Below are 19,951 nucleotides of genomic sequence, written 5' to 3' on the forward strand. Positions count from 1 at the left end.
AGGGAGGAGCCTTTTGATATTTCAACATCTGTCGTAACCTTTGTGTGTGTCAAGTGGACCTTGAGCTGAGACTCTCTTGTCAACTGCTCTTCAAGAATGAAATGTCAGCCTACCACCTGACCCTCAAACCAAACCCTATGTAAAAAAGGCCAACTTGCGCCTCTCACCCAGGCTTCTTCTTGGCTCAGAATGGGAGGATGATGACGCGCGACAGTAAGCGTGACCGGTCCGTGTACAGTGTGAGTCTGCGAAGAATCAACTCCCAGAACAATGGTTCATTTTCCAGGACCAACGTTGCTTTAACGACCTTCTGCGAACCCTGACAGAATAGTAATGAGCTAGCTAGCTGTTGTGCTGACCACTGTCTTTAACCAACCACGAATACACCGCAGACTGGCGTGCTTGCGGTGGCCAGTCAGTCCACTTTCAGGTCTTTACAGGAGAGACACAGCTGGGGAGGGGGGTAGAGGAAGAGGCTGAAGGTGAGGGGGGCTGTTGGCAGGTATGTACAGTATGTTTGTGTGAGGTGTGTGAGAAGAAGGAAGGAAATGAGCCAGTAAATGAGAGCAAATGGAGATTGATGGATCATGCTTGAATTCTTATTAAGTAAGTCATTTCTATCTCTTATTGGAGGCTTCGCTGACACCCTCCATTGGCGCGACAACAGATGAATATCAGTTGATCTGTTTGTTGGTTAGTTTATCAGTTTTGAAACAGGCCGGCGGCGTATTCCCTCATCGCCTGCCACTCTGGCGCCGCAGCCGAGCCAAGCCCCCGATATGACACGCCAGGTTAAAATCACTTCTTTGAATCAAACCTGTTCCCTTTATCACATCGAAGGGAAGACACTTGAACGGTTTGCATATTTATGTTCTGTGGAGGGTGATGTGACAATTTACATCATTCCGTCTTCATTCCTGTCTCTGTGGCGGCTGACGGCAGAATAGATGCAGGGTCTTCTCTGAGCGGTCCCCCCCCCCCCCTGGGCGAGGAGTTGAGGTGTATGTTTTTGGGCTGCACGCAATTATGACGTTTATTTTCACCGTCACCGTCGTCACCGCGAGCGAGCCTGTCAGTGTGGGGAAACGCAGGGCGGCAAGGGGGCACGAAACATCATTTACCGAAACCTTGACTGGAAAGCTCCTGCCAGTCCTGCAAGCCAGCTCTGCGTGGCGGACGGCACACTGAATTAAAATGAGTGCTTTAACTTTGAATCCATTTGTGCTCTTCGTACCATTGGAAGCTCCTGAGACATAATTGGCTTACTCTCATTCGCAGCAAGGGAGAGTCACCGGAACACAGGATTTATTCTGAACAAAGCAAATACGAGCAACACAATCTCAACTCAAGGTCAATTTGTTTGTTCGATACTTAGTTATTTCATTCTCCGTGATTCTGATCTCCACGTGGACGTTGGCTTAAAAGGCTGGCGAGCTGCAGATCGGGCGAGTAAGTGGACCACGAGTTGAGACTGTTTTGTCGACTGCTGTTTTCATGGGCAAAAAAACGAACATTCTGGGATGTCCTGCGCTCGCTTCACATTTGTAGCTGTGTGTGTGCCTCACTAGTAACAAAGCTTGTGGATTACGGGCCGACAGCGTGTGAAGAGACTTTCGGTTCCCCCCGAGTTTGTCCTTCAGACGGCACCTCTCTGTACCAGTCTCAACGGACCAAGAGTCATCGGGGCAGCAATGTCAGTTTTTTTCCCTGTCGTAAATCCACCCCAGGTAACATAAAAGCAAATGCTTCTGTTTATTTAGGTTGATTATGCAAATATGAATTATTCAGCACGATCCAAACGCCTAATGACTCCCGTTCATTCAGTTTTAGCGGGGGTGAAATTCTGCTGATGTTTGTGTAGCCCTTGCCAGAGATCCAACTAAATCGACTGAAGTTTCTTCTGGTCTACTTGCAGGCACAAGGCGAACATAAAAGCAATAATTAGATTGTTGTTTCAGGAGGTGTTTCTTTCTTTTTATACCTCCCTTTTCAGCGCTGCCATAGTTCATTTGGGGTTCTTTGACTAACCTCGAACGCAATCAAACAAAAGCCACTTGTTTTTATTAACCTTGCGTAAAGTCTATTTTTTCTTTCGCTAACCAGGTTCCCCCGGGGTGTGACCTGTTTGTTTATTACCACCCCAAGCCTTGCATATCGGGACATTAGTAATTTACTAATTGGAGTGTGAAATTATAGGGCGTCCTCCATTATAAAATGCCATTGCACAAATAGGGAGGAGAGGATCAAAGATTTATGATTTAAAAGTGCTGTGTTACCAGAAAAAAAAACTCTGTGCAATTTCAACCTCCTCCCAAGCCCATATAGTCTCAACCCCATTTCCCTTTTCCTTTCACAATCCCCCTAATGATCGTAACAGGCCTCGGAGCCCATAAATCTGAACAGTAGGGAAACTAAGTGTCTCATCATTATGCAGCCTCCACCTATCCGCTCAAAGAGCATCCATGTAAGGCCCCCAGGACAGCAGCGGCACTTGTTTAAATCCAATCTCATTTCAGTGAGCTCTTCATCACTCCCCCCCCCCTGCACCCGGCGACGTCCCCGCGCCATATTGTTTTCTTACGTGTAATGGGGACGAGCTCAATTACTCTTCCGCTTGACTAATGGTGATGACTGAGTTAAGTTGACGGAGTCATTTACAGTTGAGGTAATGTTGTTGCTGGCACTCATCCCCCCCCCCTCCCGGAAGAAATGATCTGCCAGGAGACGTCTGCTGGGGAGGCTACCACCTTGGCAGGATTCGGGGGGGTTCAACTGTACGTCTGTTCAGATCTGAACCGTGAAGCAATTCATTATGTTTAATGACAACACTGACCTTGTCACAACTCAGCACGTCAGAGGAAGGTCAAAACATGTTATTTTTGTTCCTCAAAAACCTGCTATATGTAACGCAACTGAAGTGCGCCTTACTTTTCTTGCTGCTGACTGTGTGTTCCTTCATATACAGTTCAAGGTGAACTAGAACTGTAAGTCGACTCCAGTTGTTGCTGGAAACCGCACATCTGGAATGAAGCAAAATCAGAAAAACATGTCTTTGACGTGGCTCGCACAGGTACATGTAGAATAGAAACATACATGTAGCATAAAAAAACATACATGAAAAGAGGCGAGGACCCATGATACAATTGTTCATTTTAAGGTCTGGACTGTGGTTTTCTTTAGCCTGGTTCCAGACCTCTAAACTTGCGCCCACATCTCAAATTCGCTCAGTGAATATAGTCGGCCCGGTTTTGTGCCCGTTGACTGCTGTTTTCAGTTGACCGATCACAGCTTAGTAGGTGGGATGAAGCATGGGGGCGTCGTCTTCCCAGGGGCTAGGGTGGATGAGGTGGAGGCAGCGTTCCGGGTTGTTGCAAGTCAGACGAAGAGAGTTATTGTCTTGTAAAAATCGACACGTTTATTTTACTCAAACTACTCCTAGAAAGTGCTACTGCAGCTCCGATTTGAGTATATTTATCAGGCTACTGTTTCTTCCACGCAAGTTGCAGCAAATATTAGCAAAGCGAACAGTTTTTTTTTATGCATTTCTTTTTTTGTTATAGGAATACCCATAATAATACCCATAATAATACCCATAATAATACACATAATTTCGTGTTCACGCGGGATTTCAGGGGTTGCATTGTGACGAAACTCTACTCACAGCAGCTGATCTGCCGTCCATTGTGTAGCCATGTCTTTGCTTGAGACTTGTCCTCCCAAGATGAATGTCAGCATTAGTCATTTGGGCAAGTGCCCCGAACGACGTATGTTTAGGTTCAAGTGACAAAGCCCTCTGGGGCGACATGTTATAGAGTTCGGGGGTGGACGGATTGGTCCACAAAACATTGGTGTTTAACACGGGACACTGCTGTTTGTTTCTCATTCCTCATGACCAAGGACGTTTTTTCCGAACCGTGACCACGTGGTTATGATGATGAGGGTCCCCCAACCTTAATGAAGTGGTCATTTTGACCCAAATAGCCACCCCTGGGGTCAAAAGGCCAAGATCCGATGCGGGTTACTTATTTCACAGGTTAAAAAAAACAAAACGCGCTCATTGTTCAAGTCGATCCGAAAACTTGTTCAGCTGAAGACTGGGGTAGATGTGTAGCGAGTCTATGAGCCCCCAGTTTCCTTAGCAACGAGCACGCCAGAGTCCGGTAACTGAGCCTCCTGTGAGTGCCACGGTCTGGACTCTTACCAAGAGGTCAGACTGAGTTTGTTAGCTGATTGGTAGCTGACTCTTGTTATCATATCATATCATTAATATCGTAATCGTATGATTTCAATATGCACAGTAATGCCCATTACTGTCACATCACGCATGAAACAATCAAATAATACTGCTACCCTGCTGCTTATATTGTCATACGTGCCAAATTATTATGAAAGTAGCCTAAACATTCTAATCCAATTTAATATATGTTACAATTTACTGTGGTATATTTAGCCAGTGTTTGGCTTTATGATTTATTTTGCTGAAGCATCTGAGAGAGTCGTCTTGGACTGAGAAAGAGGATAATGACACAGACAGCAGACAGATTAAACAATGAGTAGATGGAAGCTACCACTCTGGACTGCAGGAAATTGAAAGAAAATTCTCTCCACAACCCCCCACGCCTTGCCGCTGGACCTCGATTATAACGCCCCCCCCCCCCCCCCCCGGCCGCGACCCTGCGTGTCTGTGTTGGTGGAAATAGTGAAATAGAGTATTGGACTAATGTTCTTTTTTTACAATAGAACATCTTTTTTAATTTCTCCTTTTCTGTGAATGCTGAATGCAGGCACATCCGGGTAAGCCGTCCGAGTGTCAGGGTCTTAGAATTCCGGAGCGGGTGTTAGCAGTCAGCAGAGTGAGCCTGGGAAACGGGAAAATGCTCTGTCGAGGAAAATGGGCGACTTACTTTCGCTGCGAAGGTTGTGACTGGAAGAGGCTCAGGGGACGACTGAAAACACACTACGCCGCTGCCTGTAATTGCCATTCTTCTCCGTCGCTGCTCTTTTACACATACACAAATAAGTGCTCAAACGCAACAAAAAAAAAAACCGATGTGTGTACATATTTGTTTCCCAGATAAAGTGGGAAAGTTTCCCACTGCCGTGCACCCACGGGAAGCCGGCAGCCCACCTAAAAAGGAACTGACAAAACCACCTCTCAGAGAGAGTCCCTTTAGTCCTTCGACGTACAAACATTGTTTGACTTAATCCACCCTAATGATGCAAATTTATGCTGTTAATTATTTCTAGCTGAATTGTATCCTGGCTAAACGTTCTCAGAAATGCAATGGGGACATCAGACTCAATAAGGTATTGAGGGAGAGAGTGGGAAGACATTATTCAGGATTACTTTCTTTGATTCTTTTTCATTTGCATCCACTCTATAAAAAAGAAAAAAGAAAAAAAAGAATTAGCATTTTCCATTTTGCGACATTCCTAATATGGGTGATATTGTTTGTCTGCAGCTATAGATTCTGGTATTGAAGAGTCCTCTTTCGATAAGCTCTTTTAATTCAAGCCTTACTTAACAGGAAGCAGTGAGTCTACGTCCCTGAGCGCTTTAGCTTTCACGATCTTCCTGTGTCATTGTAATCCTCGGCTGCTAAATGTGGTTCTTCATGTAAACCCCCGATATGGACGTATAGAAAACGGGTGTTGAAGAAGTCGTACGGAGTAAACCAGCCGCTGGTGGAAAAGCTACTTTTGTCACACTGTGATTATAGTTAAGGGTGGTTTCAGGCAAGCCACTTTCTTCTGATTAAACTTGCATTATACTCTGTAGACCTCTACTTCTGTTGCCATCTATTGAAGCAAAAAAATAGCATCTACTGTATATCAGCGTGGCTTATTTTCTTTGTTTCCTTATAGTCTCAAGTCGTTCCCTTTTCAGACAAAAATCATTGCCAAATTGATTTTTTTTTTTTTTTTTATGAAATAAAAAGGAATAAATGTCTTGAGGGACACATCAGAAATACTCCTCTAAGACCCTCAGTGGGTGGGCCAGTGTTTTTGTATGATTGACAGCTGACCCGGCAGGAGCTCAGAGGTGTGTGTGTGTGTGTGTGTGTGTGTGTGTCAGTGTAACTGTGCGTTATTAGCTAAGGACAGGCAACTTTTTGTTAGCATTGGCATTGAAGAATAAAGGCTGCACCAGTTAGCGTCTAAACCGGTCGATGTTGACATTGGCGTGCTCTTTGTGCCACAGCCGACTGGCGAATCAGCTCTTGCTTGCAATCAGCAAGCTATCAGCGGTGCATTTTTTCCCCCCCTCAGTGGACGTTTCTTTGGTTGCTTGTTCAGCAAGCTCAGGTGTGTTATTGAAATTGGTGTGTTACACAAGACAGGTGTCACTGCTTTTAGCAGAAAAAAAAACAAAAAACAAGGAGACATTAGCCAAGAAGCTAATGTGGGCTGCAGTTCAAAGTCTGAGGCTCTTTTTGTGTTGGGGTTGGGGCTGTGGTCTGGCTGTCAGTCAGAGTCACTGTCAACCCATGATAGAAGGGCAACATTACTTCTCTATACCGAAAGGCTACTGTAGGTTAAAAATGAATTAAATATATCATTGGCTATGTGCAAAGAATACTGTCCAAGTAGATGGAGAAACACTGTTCTGATTGGTATGTCATGCCATCATCAAACCCAAATATCTCAAAACATTTTCTCCATTTTGTGTGTGCAGATTTCTCAAAAGAGAGCAAGGGGAATAAAATCTTTGGAGCAGATCTGTGTGCTGTTATGCAAAAGATATTGTGGTGACCGTCAATTCAAAGTGGCAGCCCCTAATTATTTTCCCAAACCAAAAAACGTTTGCAAACCAAATCTTAATACAGTGCGTCTATTCGAACAGGTCCACTTTCAGCCCTCTCTTACCCCTGTCTGAAAGGTGGCGCTGGGCTCGAGCCAGAAGGGCTGCTCAGCTGGCGCAGTGCATTTCTCAACTCAATGACTCTCCAGATGGCAGGTATCTTTACTGCTCAGCTCCCTTGTCCTGAGCTGCGGCAGCTCTGCCGCGCTCCGCTGGGCTGCGTCGGGGGCCCACCCTCCCGGGGTACTTTTAATGGACTTTAATTTGAAACACACGACAATACGGGACAATACAGACAGTGCACTTGCTAGCACAATGGAGATAATAGGGCTCCTTTTCATGCATATGGGCTTGGCAATTCACAGCATGATTATTGCTAAGTGGAGAAAAATGATTGCCTTAGGGCCCAGGTTGAAGCGAGCGACTTTATACAATATACAGGTTGTGAGGCACCGGTTTACGTATATATATGTTGATATGCAGGCTAGAATTTAAAGCAGCGGGAATTATCCATGAACCCCCAAAAAACAACCAATACGATAGATATATGATAGACGAGTGGCTGTTGTTTCTAAGCACAGGCTGTTACTGTGATGGGTCCAACGGACCGCATGAAGAATTGAAGCACACGTCTCAGTGTCATCTGAGAGTACATACGGTAACTGTGTGATAACCAGGCAGGTGTGCCGCCTGCTATCATTTGTTATGTAGCTATAAAAGGCAACAAGATAGCATAACAAGGAATCACTGAGGGAACCGAGAGGAGGTTGAGCAGTACGTAAGTGAGCACAAAGCCGGGGGGAATGCATTTGTTAGCCTTGACTGGGCTCACATTAGTGTTTGACACTGATAATCATACGGGATAATATTTTAATTTGTTGAGCACGCTACTAGCAATGAGTGGTTGAAAACCCATCTGGGGTCACACTGCAACATGCTTTTTACTTTGTGAAATATACTGAAGTGCTTTTCAATCCGGAATTTCTTCTGGACTGAGAGAGAATCACATTTAGGCTGTGATAATAAGAACTGCAGATAGGCACATAATGTGCCTAAGAGGTAAAATATGGTTCTGAATATTTTCCTGCATTTATAATGTGATAAAAAAAATGGCACGACCACATGTGGACCATTTGTGATTAGCTGTAGAAGTAATTGCATTATGCACCTTCATGGCCTTTGTTCCATCAATGTGCAGTGTCAGTTTAATAGCATGACATTATGAGGTGAATGACTGTCAGAAGCATGAAATCATTTCATATGAAAGCTTTCATCTTTCAAAGGGTCTTTATGATATCAGAGTAAATTATGGTCCCTATTTATGTAAAATACATCATGTCTGTAAAATTCTGAAAGATAATTATGAAAGGCGAGATGTAAATGGTACAAAATGAAAGCTAATTCTTGACCTTGATGAAGTATTTTGACAAAATAATCACACTTTCACCATCTGCTTCCGACCCAATTATGTTTGTTGGAACCAAGCACCTGCATTCTCTCTGATGGCCAGTGGGGGGGCAAAGTGGGAAATAAGCCAGATTGTATAGAAGTGAGAAAATGACCCTACTTCTCACATTTTCCTAATGAGCTTATGGTCTCAATCACAAGTTTCAAGTCTTCTCCAATACAGCGTGATGTTCATGTTGTAAATTATGGTGCCATTTAGAGAAAACATAGACGATAAAGCAGGGTATGCTTTAGGGCGTGGCTACCTTGTGAAGCCCCCACCAGCGGCAGCGCTGGGTTGTCAAAGACACTCTAAGGAGTCGGCTGTTCATAGTTTTCTGATAAATACATTTACAAGCTGACTTTGTTAGCAGCTACGTCGCGCGGCATAGCCAGGAGCCAGGTGCAGTCAAGTCGCCGGTATAGGTGGGCGTGTATATATCGTCTTTGGGTTCTCAGATCCCCAGCTCCACCCTCTCATCCAAATATGGTCACTTCTGGTTCCAAAAACAAAACAAAACAAGATGGCGACGGCCAAAATGCCAAACTCGAGGCTTCAAAATGGCAATCCACAAACCGGTGGGTGACGTCGCGGTGACTACGTCCACTTCTTTTATATAGTCTATGGTTGGAACACACAACTGAGCTCGAGGTACAACTCCTGGAAAACAATCCCTGTTTGTGCTGGTCAGAATGTTTTTCCCCTGGTGATACTTTCTGATTACTTATGAACATGGCTTCTGATTAGGGCTGCAACTAACAATCATTTGAATTATCGCTTAATCCACGGATTATTTTGCTGATTAAACGGTTAATCGTTTTCTGTACGAAATGCCAGGAAGTAGTGGAAAATGCCTCCATATGATTTTCCGGACTCCAAGGTGACATCTTCAAATGTCGAGTTTTTTTGTCCGACCAACAGTCCCACAGGCATAAAACAAAAGAAAACCAGCAAGCGCTCGCATTGAACAAGAGAATGCCTGGAGTGTTTGCTCAAAAAAATGATCCACGGTCAAACTAGTTAATTCATTTGTTGTCGATTGACCAATCAGAATGCCAATCTGAAGAAGAACAATGCTCTCTTTGGGTTAAACTGACTTTTTGAAGGTACTGATTTTCTCTAGAGATACAGTGGCAAGCAATCCAGACGGTTCATTTGCATAGCCCTTTCCTATATGTCCCACCATAGGATCATCCCTACTGCTGTGTACTTTGCAGGCTCCATAAATTGTGGGGTATAAAACCAGTCTTCCTCTCCCCCTCCCATATGGGATATGCCAAGGCAATGCCAACAGAAGCCATTTGATTTAGAGCACTGTACATAGATGCATCAAGAATTTATAGGAGACTTAATTAGGAGTTATAAAAGTGACTTATAGTAATTGTGTGGGACACAGGGGCCTGTAATGCAGCAGTTATCATTTCCATAACTCCCAAGTCTTGATTCTTTTCCTCAGAACTTTTATGTGTTGGTGGAGATGTTTGTGCTTTGATGTTAATGCACAAAGCTTTTCTGGGTGGCAGAATGTTGCCGCTGCAATGCTGCAGAAGGAGCTGTGCAAATGAAAAAAGGCAGAAAACCTATGCTTTGCTCTCTGCTACTGCAGTGTGTCATAGAAAAAAAGATGTTATTCAAGTTTACACACATTATCCCAACATCAGGGCAAAAGCCGTGGCGGAATAGGAGCCACATTTTGAAGCGAAGAGAGAGAGATTGCAGAAAATGTCTCTCAGCGAGAGGAAGTTCTCTTGAGTGTATTCACCTCCTTTTTCTTGCCCCGTGTTTTGTTTTTCAGTCATAATCAAAATGTCCTGTTGACTCATTTTGCAAACTGTAAATGAGGCCAGAGGGCTGCAGCATAATCGAGATCCTGGCAAGCAACAAAGATGTTGAGGGTCTGGAACTCTAATGGAGGTAGGAGTGGTATTCCAGTTTAGCATGTACCTCTAAAGACACTACCAAATACGTTTCAGTCACATTTCTTTCGAGCGTCCTGGCTGTCTCTCACGAGACCACAAGTCATGTGGTGGAAACGTACATCTCTTTTAAACATTAAAAAGGTTGGCCTTGCCTGACGATCACAGTGAATTGTCATTTTGCCTGTCTTTATAATTCAGTTGGCTATTTTTCTGGCTCTGGCACAGACAGATGACATTCTGAAAACCACCTACAAAAGCTCTGACTGGCTTTGTTGTTTTCCAACCAGGGAAACCTGTTGTGTCTGTACGCCCAACAAGAAAATCAAAAATGTTCATCTTTGAGATATCTGCCTCAACAATGTGCACAGTTTCCATTGGAGCTACTTTCCAACAAACAAATAGTCCCTGTGAGAACTGCGGATAGTAAGGTATATGGATTATCTAGAGTAACAGGTGGAAAGGTTTATGTAAAGAGATGTTGCTGTTGAATTTTTTAAACGTAATTTTTCAATGCCGGGCACAACACTAATGAAATCCCATTCATCTCCGTTGTACTGGGGGAAAGGCAGAAATATCAAAGACAGGTATCTTAAAACCTGGTCAAATACAATCCATAGCTAGAAACCACTGGAGATAAGTGAGAAAATATGCCTTTCCCTTTAATGCAATTACACTATATAATCATTTAATCTAAATTGTATTACAAGCCTGTTTCTTAAACAATAACTATAATTAGTCAGTTTGAAGAGTGATGTTTCAGTGTTTGGTTGCATCTGTTGCTATGGGAAACTGTAAAAACTATCAGAGAAGCAGGACACGATCCCTAGCATTTTTATCCACTTTTACTTCCCACTGCCTCGAGCAAAATCCATAATGTCTCATTTACAGTGCAGAATGGAACAGACTGACTGTCAATGAAGAACACTGTTGCGGTGCAGGAGTGATCAGAATCTCACCGGGAGTAGCGTGGTGCATCTGGTAATGGTTGGAAATCCTGCGGGAACTGGCGTGTGCGGGGTCAAAAAAAAAAAAAAAAAAAAGGTCCTGCATAGGCTTCCTGTCACTAATTGGTTGCACAGGTCCACTACCTTTTATCATCTGCTGTGAGAGTAATGGTTTCGTCTTCTCTGTTTCTGTCTCACTTCAGCCGTTGTTTTCTTCTGCAGAATTTTCTCACAGCTCACAGCGAGAGTCCAGGAAAAAACATGAATATAATCATATACCAAGTATAATCATACCAGTTCTGTCTGTGACAATTGGTAGATTGGGTAGATGGTACAGTCACCTCGCAGCTAACAAGTAGCAAGGGGTAGTTTGCAGCAGAAAACTAGCAGCAGGGTCAGCTGCTCTGTTATATGTGGTAGAGCAGTATGGGCTTTCCTGGAACGATGAAAACCCATACCATTCTATCCACAGGGGACAGGTCTCTGTACCACCACCACCACCAACACTACTTATTTTCTACCCTTGATTTGAAGGGTAGACAGCCACTGTAGAGCAGCCATTTATTTTTCATTCCGATTCATATTTCATCTAAAAGCAAAAATTGCACTCACACCAGGCTTTAAATAGTTGGATAGCAACAGCAAATGCAATAATGTGCATTTCCGGCAAGCATTTCCTGCGCGCCTCTGAAAAGAGAAACAAAAAAGGGGGAAAAAAGTAGTCAGGTGAAGGCTTCATGAAATTCGTCTTTCAGTGGTTGATGTGTAAGCTCTCCTGCGGGAGAGCAGAGTTTGAATCAATTCATTTCTCATTTAGGTTCCACCTGTGTTTGATTTACCTCACTACCTGGCGTAGATTTGTTTGCTGCAAAGTTTAAGGCTAAGAGGAAAAAACTAACCTATACACAAACCTCAAGATTTATTCCCCATAAATACATGCTGAAATCCTGTATCCCTAACTCCTAAACCAAGAGTAGTGAAACAAAACCTGCTTATTATGGCCGTACGCCTGCAGCACACTTTAAATTGTTTGATGGTTAAATGTGTTAAAAAAAAAAAAACAACGCTGCCAGGAATGAATTTCTTGTGAGACGTGGCCCTCAAAGACCTTAACTCTGATCTAAACCGCAGAGTGAGACACTCTTTTTGGCTTCTTTTTGGCACCTTATTTGTGAACAGTGTTTTGAGTGCATTTCCCTGTATCTCGATTAACATGAATTATTCCTGCGAAAAGGAAGCTCAGTGGAATGGCCTTTTCCATCCTTGAATGTGTTTGTTTTTCACACTCGAGCTTTGGCAGTGTGTTTTGCATGTACCGTTCAGCTGTCTGAGAAATATTATATATTATGTAGAGTGTCGCATGCAACTACAAATACTTTGTCACCTGATTTTATTTAGTAGTCTTTTGATAAAAAATGTATATTAGTTTTAGTCACATTTTACTGTGATTTGATTATGTTGGTTTTAGTCAACAAAAAACGAAGACATTTCAGTCCCGTTTTTGTCAGTGAAATTTTCATCTCACTTTGGTAGTGCATTTCATTTGTATGTCTTCTTAGCATTCTGAGGCGCCATCTCAAGGACGTTGAGGTTCATGGTCCGTCTTAAACTGAGGCCACCAGCTAAACCACTTGGTTCATTTGTCAATTCTTCACTCTTTCACAGGACCTTTCAGTTTTTATTTGTTGACAAAAAAAAAATTGGAATACATTTCTCAATTTCCACATTTTCAGTGATTGATTGATTTATCAAATTGCAATTTCAAGGTTACTTTTTAATTTTAGGTTTCGTCTTGTTATTGTTGTGGTAAAAATGACCCAATGTGCTCAGATCACGACTGGACCTTGAAGACTGCAGAAAAAGAAAAACTAGGACAGCACTCCAGTTGGACTTTTTAATATTGCCACATGGACAAGACGCCCTTCTTCAGCGTGTATTCTGGCAATTTCACAATCAATATACACAGGTCGGGTTAATTTGCAGGTGACCGCAATCAGCACGACAGATACATCCAAACAGGGGGAGCCACAACCTTTCCAGGCACAGAGTCTCATGATGTAGGATACTAAAACTTGAAAAAAACAAAAACACAACACAAATTATATTCACTTCATAAGAAACAAGCCAGTGAAATCTCCTCATTCATCCCATTGGGAATCAGGGCATCAAGGAAATGTATCCAATACGCCTCCCTTTGGAGAAGGACTCTGTCCCCATTTGTTAAGTGGGGCCGAGCTAGTGAACCCAAGTGCAGACTCAGTTGACAGGTATGAGGAAAGCTTGATGTTTATTGAATTGTAAGGAGAGGCTTGGGCCGGGAATCCGGGCTGGGGCTTGGGCCGATTGCTGAAAAGATCTGAAGCTGAGGCAGGGAGAGGTTGGGGCCAAAGAGGGCCGGTCCGGAGTGGGATCCAGGGAAACAAGGTTGACACAACGAGAGCCAGAGGCTGGAATCAGGGCAGCAACGGTTTTGACTGCGATCTGGCAGCATGGAGGTGGCCGTGCTGAGTATTTGTAGAGGTCTTGATTATGGAACAGGTTGCAGCTGGTGGGCTCAGCTCCGACTCCACCCCACACCCGAGGGAGAGAGCCACTCAGGAAGGCCCAGGATGGGAGGTAGAGGGGGAGGCAGGTGAAGCAGATGTAACACTATTACCACCTCTACGTGGCATCTGCACTGTCTCAGTGCCCAGGTGATGTAGTTCATGTGGTTATGACTATTAAAGTGCCTCGCCACCGATGATTTATCATCATGATATGAATAGAACACTTGTGTTCACAGATCCTGGTTTTTAACTCATTTTGTTTTCCCAACGTAATATAAATGACATGGGCATTTTAACAGGTAAACCACATATACATTGGATTCTGCCCCTCACCTTGATGTCCACATCAGGCTGCGGATGGGTGAATTGATTACCCTTAATCATAGTATAGCAGCGTATACACTTATCACAAGGAAAGTTCCCACCAGGGATCTAGGTAATCAGTTCGGACGACCTCTTATGAAAATACCTCGGCAGAGTTTGAAATGAGCTTGCAATTTCAGGGTCACTTTTCAATAACTGTCTTCTCACTACTTGTTTGACTGACTTAGGACTGTAGGTGGATGCAATTGCAAGACCCTGAGACGAAGCATCTCTAGAGCTCGGTTTGAGTAAGTCAGACCGCTGTACTTGGCGTTCCTTATTGAGATGGTTGTCCAGTAATTCATCCCATCCTCCAAAGGTCTTTAGCTGGTGACTCAAAGGATTCATCAGAATTACAAATGGGTCTCATCCTGAGTAGTTGACTATATGGTAGACTTTTTCTTTTTAATGCTGGTGAATGATAACTGCTGAATTGTAGAAAAGTTGTTCTATTGGTATGCTGGGATTACACAATAGTACAGACCTTGTTTCCTTGTTCCTAAGCTGCTCAATCAGTGTAGAGTATGGCTCCATACAGGCCCTTTGAGTGAACAGAACCTGGGGAAACAATATCTCCCTGGACGCTCTTGCTTCAGTAAGTCTGCTGACCTTGACGAACATCATTTTGGTTAGAGGAGCCGCGTTCACAAACAGCTGTTGTGGGGAAAAAAAGGTTGTCATTTAATATTAATGGGACACTGGTCTCATTATTACCCCACACACATCTGGCTTGGACTTAAACTACAAGTCCACACACTGCATTTCACAGCACCTTCAGCTGAATGTCCAACATCACCTGCAACCTGATGCTCAAGTCGGAGCAACCCGAATGTTTTTTGGAACCACCATCAGCATGAATAGATGAGTTTAACTCACATGCTCTCTGCGGTTCCTCAATCACCATTTGAGATCCCGTCCTTTGTCGGCTCCCTGGGCTGTCACCGGCTCCGTCGGTGGCGTGGGAGATGGCTGGCCGCACTTTTGATTTATCGAAGTGAGTGGGAAACTATGAAGCTTACTTTGTGACAGCTCAGAAGCTTTAAAATTTAAGATGTCATTGAACTGATGAATGGAGAGTGGAGAGGCTGAGCCTGCCCGCTGGCGTCATATGTCACTGTCCAAAGTGATGAGGGACCCTGCCTGCCGCCCTGTTACATCGACGTAAGGGCTCCGGTGGGAACCTTTCTTTGCTGAGATTGGAAGAATCAGAAATCAAATTTCCTGTAGAATAGACGCCGTTGGGTACTGTATGTTAGAGTCTGTTCAACTTCATAAAGGTTTAGACAAATGTTTGCTCCCAGCTAACACTAGATCCATGCCTTATCCACACACGGGACACTAAGATAGATGCTTTGGTCTCCTGCCATCGCTTATCATTGTCAAGCACTCCAGACAGACACATGGCCTTCAAGTTCTGATGACATCCACATGATAGAGTTTGACATCCATATGGGAAAACCAAAGAATCACGCCATTTTCAAATTAGAAACAGGTTATTGCTGCAATCCGCATCTATGTACGGCACGCTTGCTGTACTTGTTTTGACACTTGTAAGGTAATTCGTAAATGGAAAGCACACCTGCTGACATAGATAGATTTTCCCTTGTGAAGCTGACAAACACATTTGCAGTGTGGGTGACAAATGTGTATCCTTTTATCAGAGTACGTGTCAGATTTGCTGTGATAAAAGGCAACAAGTAGGAGCATTAGCATAGAGCTCAACTGGGGCCACCGACTCGCCGCGCTGCAAGGAAACAACAATGCACAGCGAGATATAAGGCAGCTTTTCCTCCAGCATCAATCAATACAGTGTTGAGAAATGCACCTGGGTTATTAATGGTTTGCCCGAAACCCCCCCCCCCCCCCCCCCCCAAAAAAAAATGAATTAGCACATTGAAATGGGGGTCACTGGTTGCATACTGTACACCTTCACGGAAACTGAGCTGTGTATCATTTCTTACACTCATTCTGTAGGACTGTTGGTTTTGATTGGGTGCTAGAAAAAACTGCTTTATATTCAACATTTGTTTTTTTCTAAACCGCAGCGGGCTAAAAACTGCTACTGGATCAAACCAAACTATTGGCTGATCAAGCTAAAAGTGGCAGCAGAATTCCCGTAAAGGGCTTTGTTGAAACCTATAGCTCTAGTTTGTCAGGGGAGGGGGGGGGGGGGGGGGGGGGGGGGTGCCTATATCTGTGACAGTATGTTACGTAAATGGCCAGCCAGTAATGATGATGGCCGCTCATCGCTATGTCCGCCTATCTCTCTCCCGTTAATGCCTCATAGCCCCAGACTAACCTCCACCCTGGAATTACCCAGCACCGTCTCAAGCCCTCTCTCGTCACTGTTACAACTTCTAAATCAATGCCAGTCTAATTAGAAGCTGGACCAACGTGTGGAAACATGCATTCATCTTGCCCCCCCACCCCCCCTTCCTCTGATACCTCCACAGTTGTACAGCTCGGTGGACTTTGGAAGAAAATGGCAGCTCATCCACGAACACGTCACGCCGAACAGATTCTACTGGTGAGTCATCCTTTTTCACGTCCTCGTCCCACCCCCCTTCTTTTTTTTTTTTTCTTTTTTTTTTTATTCTGCTCCATTCCTCTTCTCCAAAGTTTTGTTTACTCAGGAATGCAGAAACTGTTGCTCGTGTTCTGCGCGACTGAGCAAGTGATATTGATGGCTTGGAACAAGGTGTGTGACTGACTGGTGATGCTGCTGAAATTCTGCACATTTTCTACCCCTTGATACAATCAGGCAGAGATTAATCTCCTCCTTCAGCACACACTTTGCATTCAGCGTCCGAGGGCATGTCGCATTCCACTTCACTTCTCACACACGTCCTGCTCATATCAGGCATATTGCACATAAATACAATTTTTTTTTTTTATCAGTAGTAGAAGGAGAGAGAGAGGGGTGGGGGTGGTTTTCTACAGATTCATACATGCAGATACAGAAGCTTACGTACAGTATGAGGAGCTGTGACTAATAATGGATCCGGGACGTCCCTGTCACTTCTCATCCGGTCACGTCTGCTGCTCACTCCCCCCGCAGTGTGCCTAATATGTCTGAAAGTGCACACTCATCACAAACGTAGGCCCGGATCTATTCCAGCTCATTGCTCCTCTCCCGCCCCCCCCCTCTCTGAGGTGACTGGGGTGTGCCCGGGATTGCTGTTGGCTAGATCCACCGTAACTTGCATAAATCTGGAGCTGCTTCCGTGCCATCGTGGTATAATCCCAAATAATGTGCACAATCTATCGCAGGCTTTGCCCTTCACCGCCAAAGCCCCTTCAAGGGCATCTAAACACTGGATGGGCCTCGAGCAATGGCTAGGCAGGCCTCCAGTTGGCTGCATTTAGACAATGGCTTCATCAGCCTCCAAGGGATAGGAAATATGGCCACAATGGGAAAGCTGCGTCCATCCAGTCTAATCCACATGCAGCGAAATGAGCAAGAAAGAGAGATTTTACCCGGAGATGTACTCAGAGTCAGTAGAGTGTGGTGACCCTGCACCACCCAGTCAATGATGAGGAGACTGTATTTCTTTGCATTGTTCCATTTTGCTGCAAAGGAAATTGCTGCTGTGGATGTTTTTGCCATAATGTGGCATTTAGAATGGGGGGGGCTTTACTGTATTCCACTTACAAAGTTAAAGAAACAGCTATAACTGGGAAAGAATGACTCTGCTAGACCTTTGCCCCTTTTTTCTGTTTCCTCTTCCACCCTCTCTCTGCACTTACAACCCCCCCCCCCCCCCCCCCCCCCCCCCCCTTACATTCAATTCTATGCAATGTCATGTCATTATGATTATGTATTTCTCCATGGTCTGTCATTCTCTCCAAGGTCTGTCTCGGGCCTAGACAAGGAGCCAGATTTGGTCCACATGGAGGCTCATACGCCAGATGGAAGTGAGTGTCTCCTACACACACACACACACACACATCAAAGAGAAGTAATGAACGGGTCTCTATAGGAATGAATTCCTCCTGGAGAAAAGAAGGCGTCCCCGGGGAAACAGCAATGGCTCGCCGCGCAAATAAGCCCAGAGCATGATTCTTGATTAATATGGCCTTTCTTCTCTTCACCTTCACTCGCTGAATGTCAGCCCCATAACTCTGAATGGCAGCACCACCAAGGTCGCCCATAGGTGACAAAGGTGAAACTGTTTATGCCAGCCTGGGACGTCAGAGTCGCGGCCGTCTGAGATATGAGCATTGCTTTTTTTTTTTTTTTCCCTCTCGTAAACGCGGCATGATTGACAGGCGGATATGTTTGTTTGTGGTATCTACACGTGATGAGAGTAGATCTGCGAGAAAGAGGCGCACATTAGTCGGAAGAAATGTCAGACCTGCTGGACGGGTGGAGAACCCTACGCAGTTCAAGCAAGACATAAATATCTTTCGAGCGCTACCGATGTGATTGAGAAAAAGCGCCCGCCTTTCAAAGACGCCCCTTACAGCTCTATATATGAAGATGCACTGTAGAAGTTAGGAGCCATAAACCTCTCATGCTTTCTGTATGTCTTCCTGTGCAACAGATGTGCAGTATGTCACATGCAGAGCTCAGATGTGCACAGAAGCTAACAGGAACTACCCATTCCCTGGATACATCGACATCAGCTCTCTGGTGGTTCAAGACGACTACATATTCATACAGGTAGGGCTCCAAACACGTGGTGCATGCAGCATTAAGCTATGTATGGCATTATCAGCCCGGTGTAAAATGTGTCTCATATATGTAGAGTGCGCGCTGCGGGGATGACGTGTTTTTATAGGCGGACCCGGAAGTTAGCGTCGCCCTGGTTCCCTCGACAAAAAGCCAATGCGATTTTGGATGATCGCAGAGAGTAAAGAAAAGTTTACTCGCTAATGAACACCACGTTTATGATTTTTGTAAAAGTAAAAAGCTAACGTTAGACTGTAATATAAATGTATTTGGCTACCGTGTTCGTTTGTCAGTAGGGTTTTGTTCTACATGAGACCCTTTCGCAGTCATTTGATTGAACACGCATATCCATTTGTTTGGCCTGAGCAGGTTTAATATCTTGCTGATTCTTCACTACTATCTTCAACTGCTGCCACAAAATCACAGAGGCATGTTTTCTATGCAAAGGGTTCACGGAAGAGTCCTTTTCGTTTTACCTCAGCTGATCATCCGCGCTTTGTTTGTCTGCGAAGCCGGTCGAGTTTTAATATTCATCCTAACCACTGCCCGGCGTGTCGGATTAATCATGATTTGTGCGACAGAAAAATCTGAAATGGTAATGTCCTGAATTGCGAGTAACGAAGATGCAATTTATGGGTTGTATTTTAATTTCCTCTGCAGCGTGAATATTATTTACTTTGACATTGTGCAAATGAGGTTTCATACATTTAAAAGTCAGCAGGAAAAAGTCAGCATAATCACACGGGCAGTCCACAACAGCACCGATTTCATTCAAATTCGCCTCAACTGTTGCGGCGGTTCATGTCTGTTAAAGGTGTTTTCAGCACCTGTGTGTTTTAGGGGGGAAAAAAACAACTATCTGTTACGGTTTCTACTGACCTCTTCACCTCTTCTAAATGTGTCTTCTTCCAAATGTGGCTATAACACCAACGCACGGTGGTGAGCTGGTGAGTGTGCTGGCACCACCTCCGACGATCTTCGGATAAGCTTCGCTGTTTCCAAAGCCAGCTGCTCCTCACACAGCACTCTCTTGCTCCAGAGACTACATGACCTGAGTCCTCCAAAAACCTTCCTCGACACTGTTCACGGATCACACCGTCAGCCTGTGCAAACCAAAATAAAACTCTGCCTTCTGTTATTATGTTCAGTAGTAGCAGGTGTAGTTGTAGCTGTAATGATGCTCTTCCTGCTGTTTGATCCCACTAAATGTTTTATTCAGCGGAGAACAGGGATTTTTCGGAAACCTACTTACCTGAGC

General features: G+C 44.3%; 1 protein-coding gene across 2 annotated transcripts in view; it reads left to right on the forward strand.

Moving 5' to 3' along the window:
- Positions 1 to 19,951, forward strand: part of sorcs3a (sortilin related VPS10 domain containing receptor 3a) — a 179,942-nt gene that overhangs the window by 117,621 nt on the left and 42,370 nt on the right. For both annotated transcript variants that reach the window (XM_070925792.1, XM_070925801.1), the window contains 3 exons: positions 16,475 to 16,548; positions 17,872 to 17,936; positions 18,566 to 18,684. In XM_070925792.1, the coding sequence (XP_070781893.1) occupies positions 16,475 to 16,548; positions 17,872 to 17,936; positions 18,566 to 18,684 (258 nt within the window). The remainder of the gene's footprint in view (positions 1 to 16,474; positions 16,549 to 17,871; positions 17,937 to 18,565; positions 18,685 to 19,951) is intronic.

Source organism: Enoplosus armatus, chromosome 2 (assembly GCF_043641665.1).
Source record: "Enoplosus armatus isolate fEnoArm2 chromosome 2, fEnoArm2.hap1, whole genome shotgun sequence".
Lineage (NCBI taxonomy): Eukaryota > Metazoa > Chordata > Actinopteri > Centrarchiformes > Enoplosidae > Enoplosus > Enoplosus armatus.